The 19,066-nt window shown below is 48.9% G+C and overlaps 2 protein-coding genes across 4 annotated transcripts; both read left to right on the top strand.

Moving 5' to 3' along the window:
- The first annotated feature begins 550 nt into the window (after positions 1-550).
- On the top strand, positions 551-7,574 carry LOC144733626 (uncharacterized). Its single transcript, XM_078615650.1, has 2 exons — positions 551-588; positions 2,761-7,574. The coding sequence occupies exon 2, from the start codon at positions 2,789-2,791 to the stop codon at positions 3,632-3,634; it is 846 nt and encodes a 281-aa protein (XP_078471776.1). The 5' UTR covers positions 551-588; positions 2,761-2,788; the 3' UTR covers positions 3,635-7,574.
- Positions 7,575-9,448: 1,874 nt separating this feature from the next.
- On the top strand, positions 9,449-15,431 carry LOC144733614 (uncharacterized). Of its 3 annotated transcripts, none has more exons than XM_078615634.1 (2): positions 9,449-9,561; positions 13,508-15,431. In XM_078615634.1, the coding sequence occupies exon 2, from the start codon at positions 13,542-13,544 to the stop codon at positions 14,712-14,714; it is 1,173 nt and encodes a 390-aa protein (XP_078471760.1). In that variant the 5' UTR covers positions 9,449-9,561; positions 13,508-13,541; the 3' UTR covers positions 14,715-15,431. The 3 variants fall into 3 exon arrangements, with proteins under 3 accessions (XP_078471760.1, XP_078471759.1, XP_078471761.1); XM_078615633.1 differs by lacking the exon at positions 9,449-9,561 and adding an exon at positions 9,571-11,901; XM_078615635.1 differs by lacking the exon at positions 9,449-9,561 and adding an exon at positions 9,571-11,947.
- Positions 15,432-19,066: the final 3,635 nt, after the last annotated feature.

Here is a 19,066-nt window from a genome sequence, read left to right as displayed (position 1 = left end):
TCACGACCGGTGCGGGGACGACGTCACGAAGCGACGTCGCAACCGGTAGGGGGCGTAGAGACGTTACGTCACGACCGAAGGGTGGTTGGACAAAGTGACGTGACGTCACGACCATTGGGGTACGACCAAATAGACGTCACGACCGGTAAAGGAGGACGAGAAGTGACGTCACGACAGGTTGGTGGCGAAGAGACGTGACGTCACGGACAACAAAGTCTGTTACATACTGTTTTTTTCGGTAAAGTCACGTAGGTAAAAAATAAATACAATCACGACGTTTCGATTGCAACACAAGCAATCATCATCAGGTGGGAAAACCACAGCAAAAAAAAAATTCTTGCAAAAAAATTTTCTTTCAAAAAAAAATTCTTGCAAAATTTTTTCTTGCTGTGGTTTTCCCACAGACTCAACACTGCCCATAGACTCAACACTGCCCATAGACTCAACACTGCACCAAGTGGTTGGGGGGGGGACGTCCCCGCGGCGTGCGCGTGGTGGGTTGGAGAGAGACATGACGTCATGTCGAGCAGGGAACGGTGACGTCACGACCGAGTCAGGTAACGTCACGAACGAGTCGCCCGAGTCTGCGTGAGTCCGCGTCTTTGTGTCACTGTGGGAGAATCTTCACCCGTGTCTGTCTGTGTCTGTATGTGTGTCAATCTGTGGCCATCTGTGTGAGTGTCTGTGTGTCAATCTGTGGCCATCTGTGTCTGTATTCGTCTGTGTCTGTGTGTCAATCTGTGGCCATCTGTGTGTGTGTCTGTCTGTATCCGTATGTGTCTGTGTGTCAATCTGTGGCCATCTGTGTGTATCTGTCTGTATCCGTCTGTGTGTGTGTGTCAATCAGTGGCCATCTGTGTCTGTCTGTATCCGTCTGTGTCAATCTGTGGCCATCTGTGTCTGTATCCGTCTGTGTCTCTGGATGTGTGTCAATCTGTGTCCATCCGTGTACGTGTCTGCGTGTCTTAGACTGCGTCTATTTGTGTCTCTGGGGTGTGTGTCCGTCTGTGTGTGTCTTAGTTTGTGTCTATCTGTGTCTCTGAGGTGTGTCCATCTGTGTGTGTGTTAGTCTGTGTCTATCTGTGTATCTGGGGTGGGTGTCCATCTGTGTGTGAGTGTCTGTGTCTATCTGTGTCTCTGGAGTTTGTGTCCACCCACCTCTGCATCCATCCGCCTGTCTCTGTCGAGTGGTGGAGGGTTACGACACATTGATAAATAACGCGATCTAACCCCAAAAACGTTGATTATGAATAATATTGGTCGCGAAAGCCTACGTGTTAAACTGTCTCTGTCTTCATTTGTCTTACAGTGTCCCTGTCTCAATCTGTATTCGTCAGTGTGTCAGTGTGTGTCTCTTGTGTGGGACCAGTGGTGCAAGCGGTCAGCGCTACACTGCGCAACGAACCCGACGACACGAGTTCGATTCCCGCTCACGGTCAACACCAGTGATCGCGATTATCTGAACCGGTCATGGACCTCCTCCCCTAGGTCGACTCAGCCTCAAATGAGTAACCTGGTGCGGTGTGTAGTAAACATCACCACTGGGTAGAGAAAGGTGGCCGGGCGTGATGTTGGCCACCCACCCCCTCGTGTGCCATGGTGCCAGCCTTCATAGGCTGCTACTCCCTAACAGCAACTTGCCTATACTCTTTGGTTCTTTTGGTAAAGTCATGTAGGTAGAAAAATAATAGATCACGACGTTTCGATCGCAACACAAGCAATCGTCATCAGGTGGGACAACCACAGCAAGAAAAAACTGCTGAAGTAGGCGAGAGATCTGCTGTGGCCCAAGGTTTTATAGGCCTCGGCAGTATGGGGGGAAGAGCAGAGGTCGCAACTGGGTACCCGATACCCGTACCCTACCCGATACCCGGCTACCCGTACCCGGCCGGGTACGGGTACCCTTTTGCGACCCTGGTGCGGCCGGGTATGGGTAGACCGTGAGTCACTGGTGAGTAACTTTGTCACTCAATTCCCAACGTCTTGTCTCTTCTCACAATTCAAGTTCCTAGAATCAACCCACCCGCGCCTGCAACATGGCTTCATCCCAGAGGTCGCAATCAGGTACCCGATACCCGTACCCTACCCGTACCCGGCCGGTTACGGGTAGGGTACGGGTACTGCCGGGTACGGGTACCCGTTTGCGACCCTGGTGCAGCCGGGTACGGGTAAGGAATCAAAACCCGTTTGTGACCTCTGGCACCCGGGTCACTGCAGTAAAGTGAGAGATGCACAGAGAGAGAGAAAGACACACAGAGAATCGGAAATAACAGCTGACAGGTAGGATGGAAACATCACAGTCAGTTAAGACTTTACCTGGTTAATAACGTCCTTCCAATGATTGCTCAGTTTGTACCCATCCTCTAGGTTGAAGTTGTGCCTGTGTTTATTTATCTGGATGGCTTCATGAACAAATCTCTGATAATTGCCGGTGGGTTTGCAGAGTACCCTCGTCTTGGAAAAGTCAATTCCGTGCGAGCCCATTTAAAAGTGCATCATAGCTCCCAGTGGCTTCCTAATATCGGAAGGGAAGAGCATTCCAGACTGCCACAGAAGAAGCGGATCTCAAAGCGCCACGCGACAATGCGCCGCTGCTTTTGGTGCTACGAGGATGAAGGAGAGTTCACGTAATGACGGTTCATGCTCCTGGGCGAGATCATCAGCGAGGTGTAGCGGTTCACCCGTGAATGGATATTGTGCGGTGGCACATCACGCAATTTTTTCGTTTTATGATTGTTGCCTTTCCCTTGCGTGCCCCAGTGCCGACGCGGAACGGAACGGAGCGAAGATGAAGATCTTCTGCCCGATCTGCAAGTGGCTCGTGGTCAGCCTGCCCGCCCTGGACGACCACATGAAGCGGCACAGGGGGTGGACGGAGCCCGCTCTGTTCCGGTGCCCCCACTGCCCGTTCAACACGGACAAGCTGAACGTGTTCATCGGCCACCAGGCGACGCACGACGTGCGCAAGTCGCACAAGTGCGCCGAGTGCGGCAAAGTGTTCATCGACGCCGAGGTCTTCCGCGAGCACCAAGCGGCACACTCCGAGGAGAAGCCCTACAAGTGCACCGATTGCGAACTGGCGTTCAACCGCTCGGAGGATCTTCACGAGCACCAAAAGACGCACGCCGGCGGCAAGCCCTACCACTGCACCGTCTGCGGCATGGACTTCACCCGGTCGGAGCAGCTCCGCAACCACCAGAGGATCCACACGGGCGAGAAGCCCTACAGGTGCGCCGAGTGCGACAAGATATTCGCCCGGTTTGACACCCTTGTTGCCCACCTGCGGGTCCACGAGGGTGGCAGGGCACGTCGGTGTGCCGCGTGCGGCAAGGAGTGTGCAGACTCCAGGGCCCTTCACGTTCACCAGAACGTCCACGGCCTGCCGTCGCGGCCCCCGTCGAGCGGCGGACCGGAGGGTGCCTCGGTTCAGACGTTCGACGCTCCCGTTCCCCGTGGAAACGGAGGTGGCGAACCGAGAAGACGGCGGACGTCCGGAGGCGGCGGTGGCGACCGCTCCTTCTCCACCGGAGCGAGGCAGGCGAAGAGAAACGCCCCCACCACCGCCCCCACTACCACCTCCTCATCCTCCTTGCCGCCACGCGCGGTGGCTTTGAAACGCGGCCGGCGGCAGTGAAGGCGAAGGCGACGTTTCCACGTGATGATGGTGTCAGCCACCTGGTTGCGCTGCTATAATTTGTGATGGCCCAGGTCACTTCTGAAAAAGAGCTTATACATAGCTCAGTAGGGGCCTTACCTGGTAACAATAAAAAAAAAAGTTTTTAAGTAATTTATTTACCTTTCCTATACTTTGCACTCCTATCGTTTTTTTTACTTTGTCGTTGTAACTTTGCGATCCCCCGTGCCCCTACTGGACATCTGTGACAAAGAGCTTCATAGATCATAGGATTGCCCCTGGATAAGTTAAGATTCTAACTCCGAAGGTTTCTTCATTTCCCCTCTCGATTGTGAAGCGGATAGACAGATAATAACGTTCAGGTCTGAACAGATTTACCTACGTACATTGAACTTCCCTTCACACCATACGTAGCCGACCATTGCTAATCGGAGGTTCAGGGGACGGGGAAGGACAACAAACTAAACACAAAAACAAGCAGCAGCTTCCAAACAAATGAGTTTGTCAATCTAGGCGATGACGCATAGCTCGCAGCGTCTTCCTGATATCGGAAAGAGAGCGTTTCAGACGGCCGCGGAAGCATATCGGAAAGTGTCACATGACGATGATGCGGTGACCGCCGCCTTTGATTCGACGGCTGAGCCCGAAACCGCTGCTGCTGCCGCTGCCACCGCCACCGCCGCCGCTGCTGTTGTGAATATGATCACTGGAGTGTCGCGTGGCGATGGTTTATAGCTCCTTGACGAGATCAGCAGCGAGGGTATCGCGGTTCAGTTGTGGCCACGCACTTTGTGTGACCATTGTAGAACCCTCTTCAATGGTTCCAAACACACACAAACACACATATATGCACCCTGTACACACATATATACCCCGTGTACACACACACATATATATATACCCTATACAGCGACTTCTTTACTTACGAATGAGTTATGTTCCAGAGGTAAGTTGCTTTGTTAGTAAGTCCCCACTTTACTCCTGTCGATTCCAAACAAGTTGTACGGCGTGTACACTAAACACGGGGAATGGCTTTGAAAGTTACGTACTCTCCTGTAGATGCCTGTTCTGCAGATGGAGATGTCACTGGTCCTTCATGTTCTGCAGATGTAGATGTCACTGGTCCTTCATGTTCTGCAGATGTAGATACAACTGGTTCTTCATGTTCTGCAGATGTAGATGGCGCTGGTCCTTCATGTTCTGCAGATGTAGATGACACTGGTTCTTCAAGTTCAGCAGATGTAGATGCTGCTGGTTATTCACTTTCTGCAGATGTAGATGCCACTGGTTCTTCGTGTTCTGCAGATGCAGATGACACTGGTTCTTCAAGTTCTGCAGATTTAGATGCCGCTGGTTCTTCACATTCTGCAGATGCAGATCCCACTGGTTCATCATGTTCTGCAGATGTCGATGCCACTGATTCTTCAAGTTTTGCAGGTGTAGATGCCACTGGTGTCTTCACGTTCTGCAGATGTCGATGTCACTGGTTCTTCACGTTCTGCAGATGTAGATGCCACTAAATCGTCACGTTCTGCAGATGTAGATGCTGCTGGTTCTTCACGTTCTACAGATGTAGATGCCACCACCATCTATTGAGCGGGGCGGTTGAACTTACGACTCTCGGTCCGAGCAGGCAACTGGACGCACCGTACCGGGTTTTTTCCAATCTCTGAAAGTGTGTAAGTCTAGTCTTAGTAGGTAGAGGAGTTCCTGTGCTGTATATATTTGAGTAACATTAACTTAAAACGAAAACACTTGCAAACTGCACCGGCTTAGGGAGTTGGGGTAGGAGGCACCGGATTTTCAAAAACACCGGACAATCACTAAATCGTCATCATTGTTTAAAATAACTTATTTTTGCACATTCTTGCTTGACATGTTTGTAGGTGTTGTTTTTTTCGTGTTTTATATGAAGTTGGCATAAAGAAACAATACAAATAGACAAAAAGTTACCACATTTACTGCATCGTACTTACCACTCTAATCTTTAAGGCCAATATCCATAATAGTTTTTTTGTTAGATTGCATAACTATAAATGTCGTTAAATCCGTCACCACCCGACACAGCCAATTAATAATAATTATTTGTATTTATTTGTAAGGCGCCTTTCTCTGTCTCAAGGCGCCTTGTAAGATTAAGGTTAAGGAAAGGCCAAGAGAGGATGAGAGCTACAAAGAATAAACGGACTTAATAATTTGTGGATTTTAAAAAAACGCGACTTAAAAGTATCCACATTGTCGGTTAAACGAATTTCCAATGGTAAGGAATTCCACGACCGAGGCAGAGACACAGCAAATGCCTGCTCACCGCAGGAACGCAGCCGGGATAGAGGTACGCACAGAAGGGCCGAGGGATTTAGGAACGAAACAGGAGGATTTCTCCACAAATATGGCTGTCGCCTGATGATGCTAGTTGTAATTACTGGCGAAACGTCGTAATCAGATTGTGAATGTGGATTTACTCTCCAACACACCCGTGTGCTGTACTAATGTAGAGAAAGTGCGTGTGTGGAGACAGTACGTCTGTGGAGACAGTGCGGGTGCAAAGACAGTGCGTGGACTAGAGCTCACGAGCAGACATTACAGGATTGATAAATAATAGAGCAAGTTGATAATTGGTTCTTTACCCTTCTATCTGGCAACAAAACTGACACCTTTTTTACAAGGAGTCATGTTTGCATAGACCGCAATACCTGCAGTCATAATACAAACAAAAGAACATAACTCTGATAATGTGCACTGTCCTTAAAGTTGATTGATCCACACCCGAGACAGCTTTCCTTAGCGCCTAGTCTCATATGGGTTGGACCAGATGACGCCAAAAGGCGCACTCCTTGTAAAAAAGGTGTCAGTTTTGTTGCCAGATAGAAGGGTAAAGAACCAATTATCATATTTTTACTGGCAAATGAGGTTCCCATAGAATAGAGCAAGTTGTCACAAGGGGGAATCAACAGGGAAGTACGGGAACGGGCCAGAGAGTTCTAGAAAGGATGAGTGGCCAGGGGCGGAGTTAGGGACACGCCGGGGATAAAAGGAGGCGAGTAGCAAGGTTCAAGGCTGCCGTGGGATCGGGGTCGTCGCTGTCTTCACGCCGAAGGGAAATAATATTAATTATCTCCGTGACTTTACCGAAAGTACCAAGAATATGAATTCCTTCATAATCAACGTTGTTGGGTTTAGATCGCGTTATTTATAAATGTGTCGTAACCCTCCACCACCCGACACGGTCAATCAGTAATAAAGTGTCACGTTGACAAAAGACAAATAGTTCACTGCTTTAGCCCACCGGTGTGTTGAAGCGTGAAACTACAACAACAACAACGTGAAACCACAACAACAACAACAAAATTGTAAATGTTGTTGTGGTTTCACAACACAGCGGTGGGCTAAAGTAGTGAACTATTTCATCTTCTTGGTTCTTTCGGTAAAGTCGTCACGTAGAAGGGAAATAATAAAATAATAAAAAATAAAACATAATAAAATACAATTCTCACAATGGGAAATATTAAAAATAACATAATAAAATAAAATTCTCACAAAGGGAAATAAAATAATAATAATCAAAAATTATAAAATACAATTCTCACGACGTTTCGGCCACAACGCAAGCAGCCGTCCTCAGGTGAAGAACAGGTCTGTCGGAAAGACAGCGACAGACCTGGTCTTCACCTGAGGACGGCTGCTTGCGTTGTGGCCGAAACGTCGTGAGAATTATTTTATTATGTTTTATTATTTTATTATTTCCCTTCTACGTGACTTTACCGAAAGAACCAAGAAGATGAATCCCTGCAGTCACGAAAGCTTTAAATCGAAATGTCTTCACGCCGCCGTTGTCTTCGTGTCATCGTTGTCTTCGCATCATCGCGATTTACGCGTCATCCCTGGCCCAAGTTATCTGCGTCAAGCGCCCTAATCAAAATAAAGAAAGCCCTCTACAGTTTGTATCGTCCAAGAGTCATTACACTAGTAACGAATTGGCATATTCTGTTTACTTGACAAACCTTACTAATTGGCTGTGTTGGGTGGTGGCGGGTTTAACAACACATTTATGGATGTTTTTAATATTTAGGCCATATAACCCATACAAACCTCAATTAAGGATAGTATTTTTTTTATTAAGTTGTATGTATGTATTTTGTGTGCCACAGTGCCACCATTCTCTTTGTGTTTGTTTTGGAGGCATTTTTTCTTGTAAACAAAATGACCACCAAATCTTTAACGCGGGAGAACCTCCCTTCGTCGCTAAGCAACTGTGTTTGCGTTGCTAGGGGGAACCGGCGTTCCACGCATGCGCAGATGCATGCTATGGCACGCGGCTCAGTAATGATGATTAGCGTATACAGTAATCCCTCGCCACTTCGCGGTTCAAGTTTCGCTGCCTCAGTGCATCGCGGATTTTTCAAAATTAAAAATTCAAAAATACCGCCATATCGGCAGCCGTATTGCGGAAAGCAGCATTGTTTCATCGTGATGCGCGAGAGAAACGGTTTCCCAGGATGCCAGACAAAGAGAGAAACTCTCTCAGAGGCTTTGTACATACTGTACCCACGGGCACTCAGACAAGGCACGTGATTGGTTCCCGGCGTGATATCGACGAATGAGAGCACGAGTTGATGTACAGTATCCCGTGAGCTGATTGGCTGCGCATCATAATACGTATCGTATGAGAGCGAGAGAGAGTGAATGTATAATATTAAGGTTTTATAATGAAATAGATTTTAGTAAAATATATAAAGTATAAATATACATATTTTAAACATTCTGGTACCCACACACACATATACGGAAATTCCTAGGGGGGCCAATCCTACTTCACGGATTTTCACCTATCGCGAGGGGTTCCGGTCCCCATTAACCGCGATAAACGAGGGATCACTGTATTGTACAAAGTGTGATTTCCTTAATTTAGATTAGACTAACCTCCTTTGCCAGTAGCAAAATATGATAATCGGGTGTGGACCAATCAATTTCAAGGACAGTGCATACATGATCAGATTTGTGTTTTTTGTTTGCATTCCGACCACAGGTATTGTGGTCAATGTAAACATGACTCCTTGTAAAAAAAGGTGTCAGTTTTATTGCCAGATAAAAGGGTAAAAAAACAATTATCATATGTTGCTACTGGCAAATGGGGTTCCAATGGTGTAAAACTACAGATGTTCAGATTATTATATTGAAATTCTCTTATAATTATAAAATATTAAAAGTAATTATAACTATAAAAAAAATACTTGAAACTTTGTAGTATAACGAAGCAAAATGGAGAACGCAATTATAACAATCACATATTCATTTCACGGAATGAAAAGCCCTGGTAGAATCATTAGACTCAAAATGTTTAATAACAATCATTTTTTTACAAAATTGATGCTTCTCCATTCTCCCATGGAGAAACAAAATGCTCCTTCATGGAATAATTAAAAGATGACCTTAGTAAATTTAAATCATAAAATAGTTAACAATGAAAATGAATCAAAATTAGTGTTGTTATAAGAATTCTATTTTATTAACATTTATTTAAAGTTGCGCATTTTTATGTGACGTCACATTTTTCAAACCTCCCCCCCTCAATGTCTGACCCCCCCACCCTACCGGTCCTGACGTCATGTGTGTTCCTTCCCCACCGGTCGAAACGTCACGTCTCTTCGACCAACCCCACCCCCCCCAATGCTTGTGACCTCATGTCTCTTCGTCTCTTCGTCCCACCGCCAACCGATCTTGACGTCACGTCCATTCGCCCCCCCCCCCACACCACCGGACGTGACGTCACGTCTCTTCGCCCTTCCCCCCCCAACGGTCGGGACGTCACGTCCCTTCGTCCTCCACCGGTCGTGACGTCACGCCCGCGTTGCTTGCTCCCACTTTGCTCGCCCGACGTCACTCGCACGCGACGGAAGGAAGCCGACGGAGGAGGGCGAAGAGCGTCTGTAAGTAATAGAGAGAGGGAGGCCGTGGGTTTAGAGGCCGTGTGAGAGACCGTGGGGGAGAGAGACTGTGTGTAATTGACTGTGTGTAATAGAGAGACCGTGGGAGAGACTGTGGGTGAGAGACCGTGGGGGAGAGAGACTGTGGGGGAGACTGTGTGTAATAGAGAGGGAGAGGCCGTGGGAGAGAGATCGTGGGAGAGACTGTGGGTGAGAGACCGTGGGGGAGAGAGACTGTGTAATAGAGAGGGAGAGGCCGTGGGAGAGACTGTGTGAGAGATTGTGAGAGACTGTGGGGGAGAGGCCGTGGGAGAGAGACTGTGGGAGAGATACTGTTGGTGATCTCCCCTTCCGCGCCATTTTTTTGTAAGCGCCAAATTTCCTGTTGTTTGTTTACAAACAACAGCGAACCACGTGTGGCCGCTTGCTCAGTCAGTCTCGCTTAGTAATCGGTCTCGGTCAGACGTGCGCTCATTCGCTGTGAACTCTGTGCAGTATTTTGTGTATTTTTGCATTAATTTTGCAATTAGCCATGGCCTCTAATCAAGTGAAGAGTGGTAATGTTGGTGAGAAGAAGGTTTTAAAGAAAATTGAAATCGAAGTGAAGAAGGGAATTATTGAAAAGTATGAGCGTGGTGTGCGTGTTACCGATCTTGCTGCAGAGTACAAGAAATCAAAGTCTACGATCTCGACTATTTTGAAGCAGAAAGAGGCTATTAAAGCAGCTAATGTTGCAAGGGGAGTTACAATGTTAACCAAGCAGAGGCCTCAAGTGCTGGAAGAGGTGGAAAAACTGTTGCTAGTGTGGTTGAACGAGAAGCAACTTGGAGGTGATAGCGTAAGCGAGGCGATCATATGCGAGAAAGCTAAGAAGATACATAGTAATTTGCGTCAGAAATACCCTTCTTCGAGTGGAGAAAGTGATGAATTTAAAGCCAGTAGAGGATGGTTGGAAAAGTTTCGTAAGAGAAGTGGTATTCATAGTGTTGTAAGGAATGGAGAGGCTGCTAGTTCTGACGCTGCTATTGCGGAAGCGTTCGCGAAAGATTTCGCTAAATTCGTGGAGGCTGAAGGTTATGTCCCGCAACAAGTGTTTAACTGCGACGAGACGGGATTGTTTTGGAAAAAGATGCCGAAGAGGACCTATATCACACAGGAGGAGAATGCTATACTCGGGCACAAGCCAATGAAGGACAGATTGAACATTTTGCTGTGTGCGAACGCAAGTGGCGATTTAAAAATTAAACCGCTAGTCGTCTACCAATACGAGAACCCTCGTGCATTCAAGCAGCACAATGTGAACAAGGCCAGACTGCCCGTGATGTGGAGGGCTAATACGAAGGGTTGGGTCACAAGGAGCTTGTTTTTGGAATGGCTGCACGAGACTTTCGCTCCCGCTGTTAGGAAATATCTTTCTGACAATCATCTGCCTGAAAGGTGCCTTCTTCTGATGGACAATGCACCGGCACACCCTCCAAGTTTGGTTGACCATATGGACAATGATTACGACTTCATTAAGGTCAAGTTTCTCCCCTCAAACACGACTCTTTTTCTGCAGCCCATGGACCAGCAAGTCATTTCCAACTTAAAGAAGCTGTACACTAAGGGACTCTTCACCAGGTGTTTTAATGTGACCGAAGAGACGTCTTTGACCCTGAAAGAGTTTTGGAAGAACCATTTTAATATTGTTCATTGCATCAACCTCATCGACAAAGCCTGGGAAGACGTCACGTACCGGACCTTGAACTCGGCGTGGAAGAAACTTTGGCCTGAATGCATTGCTGAACGAGATTTCGAAGGATTTGAGCCCCCTGTTGTGGAGGAGATCGTGTCCATGGGTAAGAGCATGGGTCTTGAAGTCGATAGTGACGACGTCGAGGAACTGGTCAAAGATCACGATGAGGAACTGACAATGGATGAACTCGTTGAACTCCAGAATGAGCAGCATAAGGTGCTCACTGAGGAGCAGTCATCGGAGGAAGAAGATGAAAGGGAGGTGATTAAAAGTGATGTGTTGAAAGACGTCATAGGAAAATGGAATGAGTGCCAGAATTTCTTTGAAAAGCACCACCCCGACAAAACTCTTACGAATAGAGTGTTGAACATGATGAACGATTGTGTCATCTCTCATTTCCGGAAAGTTTTGATGCACAGGAAAAGACGAGTCACAACAGATCGGTTTTTGGTGACTGTTGGTCCACCAGCTAAACGGATAAAAAAACAAGAAACCCCTGACCCAGAAATCCCTGAAGACGAAACATTAGAAGACGAAGAAATCGCAAGAGAGAAAACACCTGAAGGAGAACGTCCTTCCATCGCGGAGGCGGACTCTCCCTCAAAACAGTAACCTGCTCCCAAATCTTCCTCCTCACTTCCTTCATGCCAGAAGGTTTTCTCAGTGTTATTCAATGTTTTTACATTTAGTTTACTATTACATTAGAACCTCTGGTCATGAACGCTTCTGACCACGACCAAATCGGGTTTCGACCAAAAAATTTACAATTTTTTTAAATCTGGTCACGAACACATACTCGGGTGGCGATCAAACACGGCCACAGCCGATTTCCCACTCCGCGCCATTTTTTTGTAAGCGCCAAATTTCCTGTATTTTTGCATTAATTTTGCAATTAGTGAGTACGTAAATCGCTAGCATAAGAACCCGTTAATCTCTTCTCGCATCATTCATACGGTGATGCGGGGAAGTTAACGTTCATACGATATTACGGTGAATGCTTCCAAAAACAATACTGTACCCAAATATTACTGTTAACTTACTTTCAATAGAAACATGAATTGCTCAAACGAATATTCTCTCTCTCTCAGAATCCACCGACTGATGTAGCAGACGAAACAATCATCTTGCTGAACGATTTTAAACCTTGACGCGGCAATGTTAGTTTTCTCAGTGTTATTAAATGTTTTTACATTTAGTTTACTATTACACTGTGGATTCTATGGCATGATTAACTATTTTTGTGCTTAAAAAGAAAAAAAACTATATACAGTTCGTAGGAGTCTGGAACAGATTAATCGTATTTACATACAATCCAATGGGGAAATTAGGTTCGAGTCACGACCAAATCGGGTTGCGACCAAAGTTATGGAACGAATTATGGTCGTGACCAGAGGTTCTACTGTACTGGGCACTTGGAGGCAGTCCCCCTCCAGCAACAATGTAGGGCAGAGGAGTGACGCTCAAGACAACTAGCAGAGCGCTGGGCTACTAAGAGTACCAAGTTTGCACAGTAGGGGGCACAGGCGGTGTATCTGTTCGTCATCTCAGTCAGAATCAGAATGATTATTTAGACTTCAGGAGGAGGAATCCGATGAGCTATTAATCTCTTTTCCACAGATGTCCAGTATGGGCATGGGGAGTCAGCAATTTACAACAGCAAACACACGATACACACAAACACGATACACACAAACACACGATACACACAAACACGATACACACAAACACGATACACACAGACACACGATAGGAGTGCAAAATAGAACAAACGGTAAGCAAGTCCAGAAATGGAAATTCATTGTTTAAGTTCGATTTATCAAGATTGGGCAAGGCAGCAAAATAACAACAGAACAGTAGCCAACTGCACTAGTTGGAGGTGCGGGGGAAGGACAACAAATTAAACACAACAATAAGCAGCAGTTCTAAATAATTGAGAAATTAGTTTGTCAATCTAGAATCTAGATGATGATTTAAAAGTGCATCGTAGCTCCCAGTAGCTTCCTCATACCGGAGAGGAAGAGCGTTCTAGACGTCCACCACAAGCAGCAGCATTTGAAAGTGACATGCGATGCAGTGGCGACCACTGCCTTTGTTCTACAGTTAGCAACCGGTGTCCGTGGTTTCTAGCTTCACGACTTGTTTGTGATACTTCATGGGGACTGGGTGCGGTGGGGGAGATTCATTTTCGTTTGTGTGTCTCACTCTTTGCCCCAGTACCAGGACGGGGACGATAAATGTTGGAGGAGAGATGAAGATCTACTGCCCGATCTGCAACTGGGTGGTGATCAGCCTGTCCGCCCTGGAGGACCATATGAAGCAGCACCGGCGCCGGACCGAGTCCGTGCTGTACCAGTGCCCCTACTGCCCGTACAGCACAGACAAAGCGGTCACTCTGATCGGCCACCAGAGGAGCCATGCCGACGAGAAGCCCTACAAGTGCAGGGTGTGCGGGGAAGTTTTCGCGAATTCGAAAGACTACTGCTCTCATCAGACCACACACATCAGACGTGCGCAACGCAGGAAGTCGATCGTCCCACCGCCAAGAGACGTCTCACCTGACAAGAGAATCCACGCGGGCGAGAAGCCCTACGGGTGCGCGATGTGCGGGAAGCGATTTGCCCTGTTGAAGGTTCTCGTCCAACATGAGAGAACCCACACGGGCGAGAAGCCCTACAAGTGCGCCACGTGCGGAAAGTCATTCGCCCAGTCGAGCACCCTGGGCATCCACAAGCGCACCCACATGGGCGAGAGACTGTACACGTGCGACGTGTGCAACAGATCGTTCACGCACTTGGGCACCCTCCTTGTACACAAGAAGACGCACTCGGGTGGGAGGTCCCTCACGTGCCCCACGCGCGGGAAGGCCTCCGAGGCAGGGACCCTCCGGGCGTGCCGGCAGGACCGCGCGGGCTCGAGCGCGTCGATGCCGCCGGCCCGTCCCCCCCTCCTCTGCCGCTGCACCCGCGGTAGGGCCAGACTCCACGAGGGCGTGACTGCCGCTGGGGAGGTCGTGGCGAGCCTCGGGGGCGAGGGTCCCGCAGCGACCCCCTCGGCAACCCCTTTGGTGACCCCCTCGGCATCGCTAACATCAGAACACGGCGAGACCCTCAGCTTCGAGACATTGCCAGGGGTTAAGATAGAATGCGACGGTGAAGATCCTCCCGCCTCCCGACCGAACATGAAGCGGGAGCCCGGAGGGATCGCCAGCTTTGAGACATTTCCAGGGGTGAAGGTAGAATGCGACGGTGAAGATCCTTCTGCCTCCCTACCGATCATGAAGCGGGAGCGCGGAGAGATCGCCAGCGTCGAGACGTGGCCAGGGGTGAAGGTAGAACTTGGGTGGGAGGACTTTTCAGCTCCCCTCTCGATTGTGAAGCAGGAACAGGAAGAAAGCCCCGGCTGTGAGACCCGGCTGGGGTGAAGGTGGCACACGGGTGGCCGAGTCTCTGCTTTGGGAACGGATGTTGAGGTCTACGTGGGATGTGTGAAGGAGAAGGCTCCAAAGCAAGCATGTCGAGTGAGAGCGAGTCCTCGACTGGGACCTTTGTTAATTTTGGTGGCGCGGGTGGAGGATGTGTAATACACAGAGGGGGCAGGTCTCTTAGAGCGGAGATTAAACACTCGAGAAGCTGACCGAGAGAGATAAATGTTGAGAAAATATCGCGTAATACATTTGTAATGTGAGGCTATATCCGGGTCATTGACGGATCACAACTCGTCACGATGATTGGCTCTGCCGGTCCTGGTCCATAGCCAATGGGGGGGAAGCCTAGGGGCGTGGCCCTGACGTAATGGAAAGGCGACAGCTGTAAGTAGAGGATTGGTTCTGCTGGCTTTAGCCACAGCCAATGGGGAGATGAGTCAGGGGCGTGGTCCCGGGAGCCTACAGTGGAGTCTGGAAGATTCCATAGAGGCTAACCAGGATTGGTGGAAATGTACCACGTGACCCGGGTATTAAATCGGGGTGGAGACGAACAACACGTGGTCAGAACTGGAACGAACGAAGGGGAGAGGCCACGCGAGAGCGGGGGTCCAGGCTGCCATGTGGCTGCATGCGTCTCTCTCTTCTATCCCTCTTACGCTGTCAGCAGCGTGAAGGAGTGTGTAATGAAAGACGAATAAAGACCGGATTCCAGAAGTCGCCTCAACGACCTTTATTACACATTGGCCGTTCTAAAGCATGAGCGCATCTGCACGACTGTGAAAATACACAACGTGGAGGCAATATGTTTTGCTGTGAGAACAGATACACGTGAAGTGAAAACTACGTAGACTCTTGTTTTATTTTATCAGGTAAGGCCCACCACTGAGCCACATAGCTATATACTCTTAGATTTTTTCAGTAAAGTCACGTAGGTAAAAAATTATATTAAAATTAATAAAAGTAATAATAGAAATAAAATAATAAATCACGACGTTTCGGAGGCAACACAAGTCTCCGTCATCAGGTGGGACCGTCACAGCTAGATTTACTGTATCAAGTGAGGCAAAGATTCCAAGATACAAGTTCTTAAATACAAGTTGAGGGGGGGAGGGGCTTATCTGAATGTGGTAGCCAATGAATGGAACGTGTTGGGAGGGGGGGGGGCGAAAAGAGAACAACAGGTGCACATGCTAAAGGTGCACAATCTAGAAGAGAACGAAAATGCCCATGTTTTACCCAGTGTTGGTAGACAATCCAGATACAAAAAAGGAGAGTACTGTTCAACAGTACTCTCCTTTTTTGTTTTTGGATTGTCCTTCACGAGCCTCCTCCACAGAGGCCGATCTTGACACCGCTGGTACCAGTCATCGGCAAGTCCACTCAGCTCCACGTCCTCCTGTACCACATCACTCCATCTCTTCTCGAGCCCGTGCCACGCCCGTTTAGCCCCCTTTATCCGGTCGAACAAAAGCTGTTTCGGCATGCGGTGACTGGGCATGTGGGCTTTATGGCCCAGCCAACGCAGTCTTGCCTGCCGGAGGAGCTCACCGATGGGATTTTGTTCACATTTTTCAAAGATTTATGAGCTCCTCACACAATCCAGCCTGGTTAAACCCAGGATGGAGCCAGGCCAGCCTAAATGTTTCTAACCAGCAAAGATGTTCCATTAGGGGGGTCCACGTTTTGCAAGCGTAGAGAAGGTAGGGAATGACCGTCTCCGAGAAGACCTGAAGCTTTGTGTGGAGTGACAGACCAGGTAGCTTCCACACAGCGTTAGGCAACCAATTAAAATATTATGCCGCTCGACTGATTCAAAGTGAGACCTCTGCTGTCAAACCAGAGCCGGTCATGAGCACACTGACCAGGTATTGGAAACTCTCCACTCTCTCCACAACTGCCCCATCACCAATTGGAAATTGTGGGGGTGGAGTGTCCGATGGTACAAAATATCCTGGCAGGTGCTTTGTTTTGGTGGGACTGATGGTAAGACCCCACCTCTTAGTGGCACGCTCCAGGTTCAGCAGCAGCGCCTCCAACTCCTCCTCTGAGTGAGCAGAAATTACCAGATCATCGGCATACGTAACATAGTTGAGCAATAGGGATCCATCCCTTGACCGCACCCAGGCATCGATCAGCCTCCCATTGTATCTGTACCAGATGGAAATTCCTCTGGTACAGCTATTGAAGGCTTGACGAACTACGTGGTCGAAATAGATGTTAAATTATGTGGGAGCCAGGGGACATCCCTGTCGCACCCCAAGGTGTACAGGAAATGGCTCCGACTCCTGGCCACGTAGTTTTACCCGGGCCCGCTCACCATCATGAAGGTCCTTAATGATATGAGCAGAGGGTCAGGGACTCCGAAAGCATGAAGAACAACCTAGAGCCCAGGCCTACTGATGGTATCATAGGCCTTGACCAGGTCAATAAAGCAGAGATGTAGGTCTTATGGGAATTCCCTACACCTCTGCTGTAACAGAAGGACAGAAAATATGGCATCTGTGCAGGACCGCTCTTTCCTGAAACCACATTGGGGCTCCGCAAGCCTCTCCTCAGCATACCTGGCAAGGCGATGTTGAATAATCCTTGCCAGGACCTTTCCCGGTACACTGAGGAGTGAGATGCCCTTGTAGTTGTTACAGTCTGTGCGGTCCCCCTTCTTAAAGAGGGGGACCACCAGGGCATCCTTCCAATCCTGCGGAACCCGTTCAGTGGTCCAGACTGTTATGATGTCATGTAGGGCAGTCAGTGCACAAACGCCACCCTCCCTCAGCATTTCGCTTGGGAGATTGTCTCTGCCCGGTGCCTTTCCTGGTCTCAGACTCTGGATCGCCTTCAGTACTTCCTCAACAGATGGCACCTCAGCCAGCCACTCACAGGGGGTGACTTCTTCCCATATTTGAGGCACCACAGCCTCAGCAGGCTCATCCCCACTTTGTCCCATGATGTTTTCCATGCTGAGGGATTTCCCCTCCCCCAGGACCTCACAGAAATGCTCAGCAAATCTGCAAACCTGTTCCTGGCGGTCGGAGATTGGATCACCGTTTTTTCCCCTAATGATGGTAATAGGTGTGGCGCTGCAGGTTACTTTTTGGATGGAATTAAAGAGCGATTTGTGGTCACGGGCCATTGAGGCTGACTCCATCTCCTCAGCAATCCATGACCACCAACCATCCTTGCAGTGCCTCATGGCTCTCCGAACCTCCGAGCGAAGGTTGCGGTAAGCCTCATTCTCTGACGTGGGATGCTGTAGACGATGAGAGTGGGCCTGTCGCTTTTTCTCAGCCAGCCTGAACACCTCCTCTGTCAGCCATGTCCCCAAAGCAGCCATTGCAGCTGCATGAGCCACAGTCCTAAACCTCGCCCATTTCCCCTCGACATCAGGATGATTGAGGGACGATGCCAACCCCAGCCGCAAGCGATGATGATATTCTCGCTTGCAACTTTCACCAGCTAGCTGAGACCATGCCACTATGGGTTTGAATGGGATTCTGGGTGTACACCCACCACCGGAGTGGAAGTATGGCAGGCGCATCTTACAGATTACAAGTCTATGGTCAGTGGGCAGATTAGCTCCACAGTAGGTCCTGGTGTCAAAGACATGCACCCGCATCCACTGTTCTGTCACTATGTAGTCCAGCAGATGTTCTTGCTTGGACCCGGCATGCATCCATGATGTGTGGATGCGCCGATGCTGTAACAGCGTGTTGGTAATTACAAGCCCATGGGCTGCACAAAAATCGAACAGCCTCCTACCATTGTTATTGAGCTGATCTGGCCCATGTCTTCCAATCACTCCAGACCAGGTGCTAGCATCATGACCAACTCGGGCATTGAAGTCACCCAGCAAGATGACTATCCCGAGGGGCCACTTTAGCCAGCACCTGTGACAGGAGGTCATAGAAGGCATCTGACTCATCAGCCTTGCCTGCATCCCTCCACGGATGTTCGTCTTCGGTGGGGGCATAAGTAACCATGACCACCACTCCTCGCCTCTGGTTGATGGGAAGACGAGCCCAAAGTAGCCTGAGGCTTACAGCTTCCCACACCTCACCGCCACGCTCCCACGCCCCCCATCATTCTTTGTTCAGAAGAAGAGCCACTCCCCGTTGTTTGGCAGTCCCCTGCCCCGAGTAGAGGACCTTCCACCCCTAATGGTGGAAGGAGCCAGAGCCGGTTCACCGGACCTCCTGAATACCACAGAGATCCAGGTGGTACCGGTCCAGCTCCCGACAGAGGAGTGGCAGCCTCTCCTCAGCAGTGAGCATTCGAACATTCCATGTGGCCATCCGAAGTGGCTTTGTGTTGTTTCTGGAGGAGCTCCGAGGGTAAGGATTCAGTCTCCTGGC

Source organism: Lampetra planeri, chromosome 48 (assembly GCF_965212315.1).
Source record: "Lampetra planeri chromosome 48, kcLamPlan1.2.h2, whole genome shotgun sequence".
Lineage (NCBI taxonomy): Eukaryota > Metazoa > Chordata > Hyperoartia > Petromyzontiformes > Petromyzontidae > Lampetra > Lampetra planeri.
The sequence above is the reverse complement of the archived record's forward strand: the minus strand, read 5'-3'. Positions and strand labels throughout refer to the sequence as shown.